Genomic DNA, 14,032 nt, shown 5'->3' on the forward strand with positions numbered 1-14,032 from the left:
TGTTGTAAGTTAGAGAGGAGAGGTTGCCGCTTTAACTGATTTGGACCAAACGTGAGTGTTTTAATGTTAAGAAATCATAACATCGATAGCGACATAATGTTTCATCACTAGAGCATCATCATCGTTGTTGTCATCATCACCATCTTTGTCATTAGCACCATCACCACCAGAACCATAACAAAATGTAACTATCAACCAATCAACCCTAACCCCTAACATCCTAGTAATAACACACCGGCCTCGGTGGTGTCGTGGTTAGGACATCGGTCTACAGGCTGGTAGGCACTGGGTTCGGATCCCAGTGATTTTTAATCCAGATACCGACTCCAAACCCTGAGTGAGTGCTCCGCAAGGCTCAATGGGTAGGCGTAAACCACTTGCACCGACCAGTGATCCATAACTGGTTCAACAAAGGCCATGGTTTGTGCTATCCTGCCTGTGAGAAGCGCAACTAAAATATCCCTTGCTGCTAATCGGAAAGAGTAGCCCATGTAGTGGTGACAGCGGGTTTCCTATCAAAATCTGTGTGGTCCTTAACTATATGTCTCACGCCAAATAACCGTAACTAAAATGTGTTGAGTGCGTCGTTAAATAAAACATTTCTTTCTTTCTTTCCTAGTAATAACACTAATCCATCAAGGACTATCCACCCATCCATGCATCCACCCATCCTATTCATCCGTCCATCCTATCCTATTCATCCGTTCATCTAACTTCTCATCTATCGGATGGTCTCTCCGTCCGTGTGTCCATCCATTTATCTATTTATCTATTCAAAACAAAACTAAGCAAACGGGTGATCTAATGTACTGTTACATTCGATCAGTTCGTTAACGAATAATGAATACATTTTACTTTCAGGGTATCAGGTATGACGAGTATCCAGTATAGGCAGGTTTTGTGAAAAAAGAGAAGAAACAAAAAAAAAAGATAGAAAAAATACGACGATGCCTCACACAAGGAAGCGCAAAAACAGCCCACCCCCTCCGTCCAGGGAAGCTGAGCATAGACGCATTCATGAAGTAATCCATCGCATCAATAGTGATATCAAACGATTCCACAGCAAATTTCTAAACGATCGCAAGATTGATTACGTAGCCTGTTCCAGTTGTATGGACAAACTCCTGGAAGACTGGCAGATGGACAATGAATCGCATCCAACATGGAAGGAATTTGTTGAGTGTACATGCAGCAACAAAGTGCCTTCAAAAGTGAAATCCAGCGAAGAATATTCCAATATAATGTACATCTGCGAGAGAGCGCGCGATTTTGAAATCATGATCCCGAACATGCGCAACGAACTAGTTTCTTGTATCAAGAAACACGTCTACAAGTACTGTCAAAGTTTCGAAGAAGATGCACAACCAATGGAAATTGCCCCTGTTACAGAATATGCATCATTCATTGAGAGTCAGAAACAAGACATCGATTCCAAGATAGATAATTTAAACCACAACATTTTAACGTACGGAGAAACCAAGAGTCCTTTCTACAAATTCGTCTTCAACGGCCAGGAACACGAGACTCTTATGGAGGACATCACCGAGAACATCACGGGAGTCTGCGACCTGCTCAGGAAATGGATCAAGGAGGACCAGACCTACCCAGAACGTCTGTCTCAGGAAATACAGTTCAACAATTCGTACAAGGAGACTCTGCAGGACGACATTCGCAAGCTGTCCAGAGATCGCAAGTCGAAGGAGCAGCAGATCGAGAGGCTGGAGCGGAGTCGACTGCGGGTCCTGGACGACTACCAGAGTCACAAGAACGAGAAGACGAGTCTCAAGAGAAGGGTGGAGGTGGTGGAGCAGAAGCTGGAGCGGCTGTCCAATGACAAGGAGAAGAAGAACAAAGAGATCACCGAGCTGGAGGAAACCAGAAGCAAGAGAGGTCCCATGTCTCCTCGCGACAGAAGCAACCTCGACATGCATATCGACAAATGTCGCGCGGATGTGGACAAGATTAACGAGGATGAGAAAATCATGAACAAACAGCTGAAGAGACTGCGCAGACAGCTGAAGCAGGTGTCGGACAGGACGTACGAGCTGAAGGTGGAGGCCGTGACGAACAGACACAAGCAGTACGAGCTGCAACAGGAGATCACGGGCATAGACATTGAAATTAACTCACTGAAGGTAAATACTTTAAAAAAAAAAATTCTATAACCCTGTGATTGTTTTAATTAGGCGTCATATCTCTTGAGAGTCGACCACATATATTTATTGGTGTTTCATTATTTAGACATTTAATTAGGTTGGATTTTTCTTGATAACTGGACACTTGATTACCTTGTGAGTAAGTAGCAAATTGTAGTTTTCTATTAATCCACTTTTGCCCCCCCCCCCCCCCCCCCCCGCCCCGCAGCATGTTGTTTCATCATTTGCAGCAATCTGTTTTACTGTCTTATCATTCAGTGTTTGCCACTTGTAGCATGATCTTATACTAATTACATCACATTGTTTCATCACCAGTAGCCTTTATAGTCTGTTTTTACCATCTGTAGATAATTTATAATAATAGCAGTATCTTGTATGATCACCAGTAACCTTAAGATTTACTGTCTTTATAGTATTTTTACCATCTGTAGATTTATTTTATACTGATAGCTGCATCTTGTTGCAGGAGCGTATTCAAAGCATTGATGAGAAAAACGAAGTTATCAAGAAGATCAGAAACATGAAACTTTCTCCAGCGACTCTGCGAGAAAAGCACTTTCAACGAAAAAAGTCTGACAATCAGCCAGATGGTATAAAGATGTCTTATGCGTTAATTATTTTATGTTATAATTACATAATGCGTACACCTGGTTACGTACACTACATGATACGTGTAGTACATTAGCTTGTATATAGCACAAACCTAATGTGGGTTTTTTTCCATCCTGTAATACCATTTACTAATTTTAGATAAAAATAAGACGCATGTATTTTCTTTATCAAAAGAGTTCGTCAAATAAGTGAAACAGCCTTTCTCTGGCTTGGCGTATTTCAAGGGTTCAAGAGGTCCTTTTGTGTAAAGTTTTCGAACCCGCTCAAAATCCTAGATCCGCCCTTGGGTTTCTAAACCAACTAAATAATTTTACCATCCTAAAAAGGCATAAATACGTTCCTTATCAATGCTTGATTTAGCATAATGGAAAGATTGGCGTTTTGTCAAAAATCGCCGTACACCCTTTACTTACTCTGTGCAAATGTAATTCCGTTCAAATTGCCGAGAATAAATATACGTATCAATAGTCACGTATTGCGATCATTGTTTGTAGCAAAATGACCATGGTTGTCGGGTTCTGGTTGACGTGGTTATCTTGTACACATCATTCAGCTTGTGTCTCGTTCAGATGATAGATTATTTGATCTAGATCTGTTTTATTTGTTATTGTGGTTTATTATTATTATGTAAAACGTTTACAAAATGTGTCGGTCGAATTTTAATATAGTTTGTCTTATTAGATACCGTGGCATGCAATAATATTAATCTTTACGGGATCCATTATGTATTGTTGTATTTTTCAAAGAAAATTATTTTAACTTTCATACTCGTTATAATAATAATAATAATAACAACAACAACAACAACAACAACAACAACAACAACAACAACAATAATAATAACAATAATAATAATAATAATATAATAACAACAATAATAATAATAATAACAACAATAATAATAATAATATATTATTATTGTTATTATTATTATTATTATTATTATTATTATTTAATTAATAATCTACCATACTTAAAAAAGAAAAATTCCACTACCCCCAACATTCCTTTCTCCTCTATGAACGTGCGAGACGTAGTCTAGTGGTAAAGCGTTCACTTGATGCGCGTTCGGTCTAGGATCGATCCCCGTCGGTGAGCCCATTAGATTATTTCTCGTCCAAGCCAGTGCACCACGACTGGTATATCAGAGGCCGTGGTGTGTGCTATCCTGTCTGTGGGATGGTGCATATAAAAGAGCCCATGCTACTAATGATTTTTTTTTAGCGGGTTTCCTCTCTCTGACTGTCAAAATGACCATGTGTTTGACATCCAATAGCCGATGATGAATAAATCAATATGCTCTAGTGGTGTCGTTAAACAAAACAAACTTTCTTTATACCTCACCGAGTCATTAAACTCATACCAAGTAGAAGTGGCTAAAGGACTGCCTCGTTCGAGAATAGCTGAAATAAAATCGTAATGTTTGTAATGTTATAATCGGCTGTTCTCGTACGAGACACTCGTAACGTATAGCGTTGCGCTAACGGGATCATGCGAACCTATATATCCAGCCTTACGCCGTATAGCAACTAAAACCGCTCCCAGTAGCGTCGTGGTTAAGCCATCGGACATAAGGCTGGTAGGTACAGGGTTCGCAGCCCTGTACTGGCTCCCACCTATAGCGAGTTTTAACAGCTCAGCGAGTAGGTGTAAGACCACTACACCCTTTTCTCTCACACTAACCACTAACCCACTGTTCTGGACTGACATCCCAGATAGCTGAGATGTTTGCCCAGGACAGCGAACTTGAACCTTAATTAGATATACGGAAGAAAATGAAAATAGCAACTAATCTGCCGTCGGTCAATCCTCTGGTCATATCAGAGAGGGAATCCAGGGCAGACATGTCTGAACCAAATGGATGTGGACATTCAAAAATGGGTTTGGATTATAGCAACCTGGGGCGCAGCCAGAGAGGAAAAAACAGGCAAACCGAGACCTTTAAAATAAATATCAGTGTCATAGGAAAAATAAAATAAATCTGGGGAAATTCAAGACGAGGCAAGCGCCTCGTCTGCCTAAGGCTGGCTACGCCTCTGGCAACACCATTGGCAACTACGCAGCAGAAGTCGATTTAAAAACAAATTACATTTATAATTGCAGATAACCTCGAAGAAGCTTGTAAATTTGCCGCCGTTGGCGTAGCATCAGACTGGAAGCAGTTGTATGAACGTCTGCCCTTCATCCCAGCGCGAACAAAAAGCAGACGAAAAAACGACCTCCAGACAATGGACCTTATAGGAGCGCGGCGGGACTGGACTGATGAAGAGCAGGCTATGAAGAGTCTAGAGAAATGGCGAACTTTCAACAGGCGGGGGGATGTGGTCCACCTGATTAAAGCTTTGAGGAAAATTCGCAAGGTTGACGTAGCTAGGATGCTGGAAAGCAAATACATGGTTACCGATGTGTACAGCTAACACTAGAGAAGGGCGCTAATGAGGTCTGGTGCATCCAGTATACGTGTACCTTCTTTGTTCCTTAAATCTCTGGAGACGGATGTTTTGATAATAAAATTTTCTGAATGGAATTTTGGAAACAAGGTAAACTGCTGGCGCATGTGCACGAAATTGTGATGGGCGTGGGGGATGGGGGGGGGGGGGGGTTCTAGACTGGCGAACGAAGATTTTAGTATGTGCTTCCTCGCAAAATATATTAAAGGGACACACCCTAGTTACGTTTTTTGTTAACCATTACGGCGTTGTTTTTTGCTATTAAACCCCATTTTTCACAAATAAAATTGCACTTTACTTACATTTTATTATTTAGAATACACATTTCCATTCACCTGAAGTGCTTTTTGGTAATCCTGATGTTTGTAAAACCACGAAATGCATTTTTTTGCATTTTTTCACAAAACGTGTTGTCGAGAAAAAACCGTTAAGCAAGCGAGGTCCAATCTATTTTTAATGTCACAGACGTTGGTATATCACGTGACCGTTATCATTTTGGTTCGGTTTGTTTTCTCGTGCACGGTTCGCGCAATCAACATCCGATTTGTTGTTGTTCATTTGTGAGATTTTTCTTCACAGTTCGTGAACATTTTCAGTAATAATAAAGTTCAGACAAGTAAGTGTCTCAATACAAAACGTTACAAACCCTTAAAACCAATAATTTTGCTAAGTCTCACGATATCTGGAGAGGGGATACAACCAGGACAGAACAGTTGGAACATGTCCAGGAGAGGTGAAACGAACGCACCCCAAGTCTGTGAAATTTGTCGTGACGTAGGCATTGTTGTGCTTCTACCGGTGACATCAGAATACTAACTTTCAAAATTATTTCAAGCAATTGGGACATGGGGATTCCCATGGTATTTATTGATATAAAACCTGCTTTTTCACTCCATTTGATAAAAACGTGATCTAAGTGTGTTACAGGTTTGTAGATTAACCAAATTATAATTTATTTTCGCTGGATGGAACTAGGGTGTGCGGCTTTAAAGAAAAGAACATTTTCTTGAAGCATGGTTTTTCGAAAACCTCAAACCCCCTCTGCACACGTTCCTGAACTGATTTTAGCTTTACGTGTTTCTGTGGATGAACGATAAAAGTATTTAGATTCACAAAACGTCTTACTTTATATGGCTATATCTATAGCAAAAAATATATATATATACACCCCCAAAAATACACAACTAAAAAAAAAACCACGCCAATTTTTCTTTAATTTATATTCATATTAAAAATTAGCTGTAATGCTTTCTTCTAGGTTGTTAGCTGTTTAACAAGTAGAGATAATATTGACATTCCATATTCTGTCTCATTCCGTAGTAAACGTGTTTCCTTCCTTACGACAAGCTGAGTATGTAACGAGAAAAGCATAAGCCAGTAGTCGAAATACTGCCGAGCCAACCGGTTTTTGCCTCGCACCGGAAGATTCCGCCCTCCCCTCCCCTCCCCCACACACACACATCTGTCATCCCGTCGGACAGGCAGTTAACAGTGGCGGTTCCAGAAAATCCATTTAGGGGGAGGCCCAGTGACATGAGGTGGAATGCCAAGGGACCTTAATATATAATAAAATTATAACTATCACAAAATTTAAGCCCCCCCCCCCCCCCCATCCGCCTCTGGTTAATTTAGGTTAATGTTCATACATTGATGTGAGTAAATTTTGTTTGGTCCAACAGGTTTTGATTCAGGTCGGTAGATTGTGTAGCTTGCCTGACCGAATGTCTGGCAGGAATTTCGGCAAATTTCGGTCTCTGTAAGATAATTAAGATATCATCCATTCATTTCTGTTTCAGTTTATTTCCTTTTAGTATAATTAATTACTTCATTTCATTTCTTTTTCTTTATTATATTATTATTTTTTGTACAATTCACACTGATAAACATTAATTGCGGTAAGAGAACGTGGGTGTCACAATTTTGTTATTTGTCTTGCGGGGATAGTGGAGGTTCCGACTGAAAAAAGGAGTGCCGTTATTGGCTGTACTGGTGACGGGTGCCACCGGTGTGGCAGGATATGTTAATCTTTCGCGAACACCTGATATCATCACTGTTTGGACAGAGTTTTATGTGTGCATATCAACATAAATTTCTAATGAGCTCAGTCTTCGACTGTACGGAGGATGTATCATTCGGGAATGTGGCAGCCCTCCTTACACTTGATACAATGACTCGTGAATAAGTGATAGTGTCAAAACATACTTTTGACTCTGACGTATGCAACGATACGATTTTAAAAATGCTAATTCATTCAGATTAGCTAATAAAAATTTGATCTAATAATATTAAATGATTAAATAATTTGTGTTTTTAATAATTGCATCAGCCAACTGTCCACTCGCCACACAAGCCAAGGGAGGCTATCCCATTATCAATATTTCACAAACACTACTACATATACCAATATATTGATTCCTGCATACTTACATTGCTACATAGTGAAAACATTAAGAGGGGACAAGAAACAGCTACTTAAAGTCGCTGAATCACGTTACTAGAAAGTGTAAAATATTATCGGCTATTACATTTTGTTTTCAACATTAACAAGTTTAGCAAATCCAATGTGCTTTTGTTTGCCTTAGTGTTTATAGTAACTCAAACTTTAATTTATTATAATTAAAAGCAAAAGGGAAAAACAGAAACTTCCTTTGCCCACCCTTTAATTTGCCCCTTTTCCCCCCAGTCAGGACTTAATTTAATATATTAAATATTATTAATATTTTATTTTTTGAATAGCCCGTACACAAATTTGGTGTTTGAATTAAGTATGCGGTGGTTATTATTTTTTGGTATTTTTATTAAATTGTATATTTAGAACTACACCAAACAAAATATATTATTGTTCAAATTTGTCCCCCTATTTATTTTTAATTTTTTTAAAGTAATTATCAAAATTGTCCCGTTAAATTTCTGACTCGGAGCAGACTTCTGGCTATCCAAAGCTCGGCCCCGGGACAGACATGCTTGAAGTTCTAGTAGCAAATGAGCATGTTAATAATTTGCCCGAACCCGAACCCCGGGAAAAACAGAGGTATGTACCTTTGACACTAGGATCAGCGGCTTTAATGCAAGACTAGTGGCTGGTTGTTACTTGTTACGTCATATATTTTCAAAGATTTAGGATAGATATTATCGGCTGGGCTGTTTTAACTACATTGTTATGATCACACGTTTGTACATACAATATTTTAATTTATTTACAAAATGTGCCAAATTATTTACAGATTACTTGCTTGATGTTATTTAGAACCAACCAAACCTGGGACAACAATAAGCTCTTGTCCTTTTGGCCACTCCTAGAAAATCTCAAATACTGAACGACCGGCAATTCGGAGGAGGCTCTGGACTACCGTAGACGATTACAGAGACCCCTCACACTTTCGATATTTCAGGCATGGCGGAGCAGGGGGGCTGGGGGGGGGGGGGGTCTGAATAAAAAAATATTATTGGTAGTAAATATTAAGACAGAGATAAATTTTGCATGTAGAATGCAGGAAATTGCGTTTCACGACATCTAGATTTTAAAATTTTACGGGGGAGCATACCTCTGAACCCCCTAGAAAAATTGATTTGCGCCGTCGATCTCAGTCAGCCCCCCCCCCCCCCCCCCCCAATGTCTGTGTGCTTCCGCCATGCCTGTACTTTCTTGCATCTTTTGCTATCGGTTGTGATAATTTCAGTGATTTTCGTATAGTTAGTTATGCCAGAAACACTACTGTGATATAATACTATATATTTTTATTATTGCTTAGTTAATATTGACTGTCATGTTATAAATGTAATGTTGAATAGCATGAAGAAAAAAAGTCGTGGTCATATTTATAAGCAAATAAATAAACATATTTTATGTATTTTATATATTTCCTTTTCTTATTTCTGGATTTGTTTCTAAAACTTTTGGAATTGTTGGAGCCAATGTTTCGTGCCGGTTTGCGATTCGCATCTTAGTTGAATATTCAACACAAATATACTGAATATGTATATATAGCACACATAAGCATGTTTGGGATCAACACTAGTAACAGTGCCTGTATGGTCAATCAGTGTAGACAATAAATCGACCCATTGTCTTTTACTGTAACGTTTTAGCACGTAGCCCAGTGTTAAAGCACTCGCCTTATGCCCGGTCGTTTTAGGATTATTGGGTTATTGGGTTAACAAAGGCCGTAGTATGTACTATCCTGTCTGTGGGACGGTGCATATAAAAGCTATCTTGCTGCTAATCGAAAATAGTAGCCCATGAAGTGGCGACACCGGCTTTCCTCTCTCTTTACCTGTATGGTCCTTAACCATATGTCTGACGACATATAACCGTAAATGTGTTGAGTGCGTCGTTAAATAAAACACTTCCTTCGTTCTAACGTTTTAGCAATGAAGTTAAAGTTTGTTTTGTTTAATGATATTACTAGAGCACATTGATTAATTAATCATCGGCTAGTGGATGTCAAACATTTGGTAATTCTGACACGTAGTCATCAGAGGAAACCCGCTACCGTTTTCCTAATGTAGCAAGGGTTCTTTTATATGCACTTTCCTACAGACAGAAGAGCACATACCACGACCTTTGACCAGTTATGATGCACTGCTTGAATGGATTCACCGAAGTGGTTCGATCCTGCGACGCAAGCACCTCACGCGAGCACTCTACCGACTGAGCTAAATCCCGCCCGCGTTTTTCAATAAATTCCCGTTCAACAGTGTAGAATGCCTTTTCAAAATCAATTGTTAGCAACAAACTAGGAATTGTATTTAATTCACAAAACTCCATAGTATTTTTGCTTATAAATCGTCCCTTTATACTCGCATTAAAAACAAATATATTCCACACGTAAATACCGAAGATATATATAGCAGACATATGCATTTTAAAAAATAAAATAATTTAATTAAAAATAAGCAGATGTAAAACCAGAGGTTCTCATCAGTATCTAAATCAATAAAATATTTACATGCTCCTATACCACGAAGGTTTCGAGCATCAGTATCTAAAGGAGCCTTTTTAAAACTACATTTTCATACTATAGATATAATATTTTATATGAATTATTAACCAGTTTATAAAATCTGTTTTATTATTCTTCACTTCCAAGCTAACTTGCGATGAGGACAGACGTCTCGCCATGTACTCTCTCTTTTTTTTTTGGCTTGTAATTTATTCATTTATTTATTTTTAATTTATTCTATTAACTTTTTACTAATTGCTATAATAATTTTATTAAAATTAATTACAGTTCGAGTAAATGTTCAATCTGTTACTGCTCTCGTTGGGCTATTTCTCCTTCCAGCCAGTGCACCACGACTAGTATATCAAAGGCCGTGGTATGTGCTATCGTGTCTGTGGGATGGTGCATATAAAACATCCCTTGCTACTTATCGAACAGAGTAGCCCACGAAGTTCCAACAGCGGGTTTTCTGTCTCAATATCTGTGTGATCCTTAACCATATTCCGACGCCATATAACCGTCGCTCCAGCCAGTGCACCACGACTGGTACATCAAAGGCCATGGTATGTGATCTACTGTCTATTGGATGGTGCATATAAAAGATCCTTGCTGCTAATCAAAAAGAGTAGCCCATAAAGTGGCGACAGGGGTTTCTATGTGTCTGACGCCATATACTAGTAACTGTAAATAAAATGTATTGTATGCGTCGTTAAATAAAACATTTCCTTCCTTCCATATAACCGTAAATAAAATGTGTTGAGTGCGTCGTTAAATAAAACATTTCCATCCTTCCTTCCTGTTACTGCTTGTCGTAGTGTGTACCTTGTCAAATAGCCGATGTATTTGTCGTGCTGGGGTGTCGTTAAACATTTCTTCTATTCCATTCTGAGACCAACTTCTGGCAAATGGTAAACATTGGCTAGGTTGTCGACCTAGATATATGTGTCATTTTACAGAGCGCCGGGTGCACTTTTCGAAAAACAAAAGGTTTTGTGCCTTGGGTATATTGAATTTTAATTGTTGAGTGCATTTCAAGACATCTAGGGTTATTTTATTATTATTTTGTTATAGTTTTTGGTCTCTAGTATGGCAGTGGTAAAGCGCTCGCTTGATGCGCGGTCGGTTTGGGATCGATCCCCGTCGGTGGTCCCACTGGGCTATTTCTTGTTCCAGCCAGTGTACCACAACTGGTGTATTAAAGGCCGTAGTATGTGTCATCCGGTCTGATGGTTGGTGCATATAAAAGACCACTGAACAAAATGTAGCGTGTTTCCTCTCTAAGACTATATGTCAAAATTACCAAATATTTGACATCCAATAGCCGATGATTAATAAATCAATGTGTTCTAGTGGTGTCGTTAAACAAAACAAACTTTAACTTTGTGTGAATCACTGTGAGATGCCTAAAGTAGAAGACTGCCACACATCTTCCATATCCTTACTTACTTGACCTTTGGTATACCTTTTTTTATCTGTCGTATAAATAGTTTATGTTGTTTATATAGATTGTGTTTACTATGATCATTGTATCGTGACGGTGGCCCATTGAAACATTCCGATATTTGAAGAACAGAATCTCCAAAATAAAATAATAATAATAAAATATTACATACAATGGCTTTTATTTATCATGCAACCGTATTTAAAAGATTGATGAATGTCTTTCACACTTTTGGCATAGTGAACAAAATAAAATAGGCATCAACATGTATTTTAAAAAACCCATCAAGGAATGAAGTTTTATTACATAGAGCAATGCAAATACATTTGCGATGCTATGTTTGTTAAACATATAACAGCATTGCCAAATGGTTATTGTTTAACTTCAGTACATGAATAATTATTTCTCTATATAACTATATTTGACGCAATTAATAATTTCTTTCTTTCTTTGGTATCCTGATTTTTTTTTAATTTAAAAAACAAAAATTGACATGAAACGTTGTATCAGCCTCGGTGTTGTCGTTGTTAAGCCATCGGACATAAGGCTGGTAGGTACAGGGTTCACAGCCAGGTACCGGCTCCCACCAAGAGTGAGTTTTAACGACTCGATGGGTAGGTGTAAGACCACTACACCCTCGTCTCTCTTACTAGCCACTAACAATTAACAACTAACCCACTGTCCTGGACCTACAGCCCAAATAGCTGAGGTGTGTGCCCAGGACAGCGTGCTTGAACCTTAATTGGATATAAGAACGAAAATAAAGTTGAAATGAAATGAAACGTTGTCCGCCATTTTGTGTAACTGAGAACAGGCCCTCTTTCTTTTCGGACTGCATCAAAGTATCAGATTCAAAACTGAAACATTTTATACAACTGATGGATTTACGGAAAACAGTTTTGGTGTCTTTCTGATCGATATTAAAAGTTTTAGTAGGACGATTTGCGTTGTTAGCTATGATAAATATATAATTGAGAGTGTCCTCAAAATGGATACGTAGTAAGTAAAAGCAGTACAATGTGCTTACGATTATTATTTTAGATTCCGAGACCGTAGACTTTGAATTTCAGAATACAATACAATACAATACAATTCAGCACAATAATGTATTACCTTAGAGAGAATTTGTCTTACATCGACAGAGAACATAACACACATAAGAAAATAAAATAGAAAAGACAATACACTCACAACATACACACAAGATAGGTGAAATACATAAATTGGTGAATTCAAAAATCAATTAATTTAAGTTCAAAGAAAGGAGGAATTCAACCACATAAAAACAGTAATGGTAGTTAAAACAATATACGTTACTATTTGTTCTGGGAACGTTAAATCTCCCACCAGTAGCTACACGAATATATTCCTCATTTAAAATATAATGGGTCGTCTAAAATGTTATTTACATAATTTAAAACTCGTGTTTCGTAAATAGCGACTAGACTGCCACGAGGGTATATATCCTGTAATTTTGCTACTTATACTGACAGTTGTATTTAATTTATTTCAGTTTAGAATAGACAGTGATTCGAACGAACACTGGATGAAAAAATTAGAGTAGAAAAAAGAGAAGAATAGAATACAATACAATACAATGCACTATATGTTTAACGACACCCCACACGAACAATACATCGGCTATTGCGTGTACCTGCAGCACTAAAGTGATGATCAACATCAATATAGAAAGGTTAAAATACTCTGAATAAAACCAACACTGTGAGAAAAAGGTTAAACTACTTTGAATAACATTTGTATGTATAAAACAATGATGAGTCCTGTTACGGAGGTTCCAACGCCGTTACCGGCAACTGCTCCACCACTCAGTGTCCCGGCAACATAATCGAAAACCCGCAACGGGTGTAACAATATTTCTCCAAATATCCCAACCTATACATAATAGATCTCCCTGTATCGTGTAGTTTCCTCACTGAGTGGCTTGGCTCTAGGAGTATTCAGGGAACAAGATCGTATATATATATATATATATATATATATATATATATATATATATATATATATATATATATATATATATATATACTATTAACCAAAGTTAAATTCACTAAAAAGACAACAATACACGTTTAATTTCAAATATGTGTTATGGAATACCAGGTAAAGGTTACAGCATTTGTAACTTCTGGGTAAGACACGACTACAGTTTACTTTAGTCGTTCTGACTTTAGATTACCAGCTGTCTTTCCCACACCTCTTATATTCAAATAACCTACAGTTTACCAAGTCATGGGACTAGGATTACCAGTTATCGATATTATAAACCTTTATTTAGTTTTTGGGGGTAAGCGACGCCTACTGTTTACTTTAGTCGGTCTGACTTAGATTACCAGCTGTCCTTCCGACACTAAGCATAACAAGAATACACATAATTATAATACTTGAATGCCACAACAAAATAACTTTCAG

The 14,032-nt window shown here is 38.0% G+C and overlaps 1 protein-coding gene across 1 annotated transcript; it reads left to right on the forward strand.

Moving 5' to 3' along the window:
* The first annotated feature begins 867 nt into the window (after positions 1-867).
* On the forward strand, positions 868-5,530 carry LOC121384503. The gene is made up of 3 exons (XM_041514911.1): positions 868-2,135; positions 2,623-2,746; positions 4,872-5,530. Exons 1-3 carry the CDS (start codon positions 948-950, stop codon positions 5,183-5,185), a joined length of 1,626 nt encoding a protein of 541 aa, XP_041370845.1. The 5' UTR covers positions 868-947; the 3' UTR covers positions 5,186-5,530.
* Positions 5,531-14,032: the final 8,502 nt, after the last annotated feature.

The sequence above is a fragment of the Gigantopelta aegis genome, chromosome 10 (genome assembly GCF_016097555.1).
Source record: "Gigantopelta aegis isolate Gae_Host chromosome 10, Gae_host_genome, whole genome shotgun sequence".
Classification (NCBI taxonomy): Eukaryota; Metazoa; Mollusca; class Gastropoda; order Neomphalida; family Peltospiridae; genus Gigantopelta; species Gigantopelta aegis.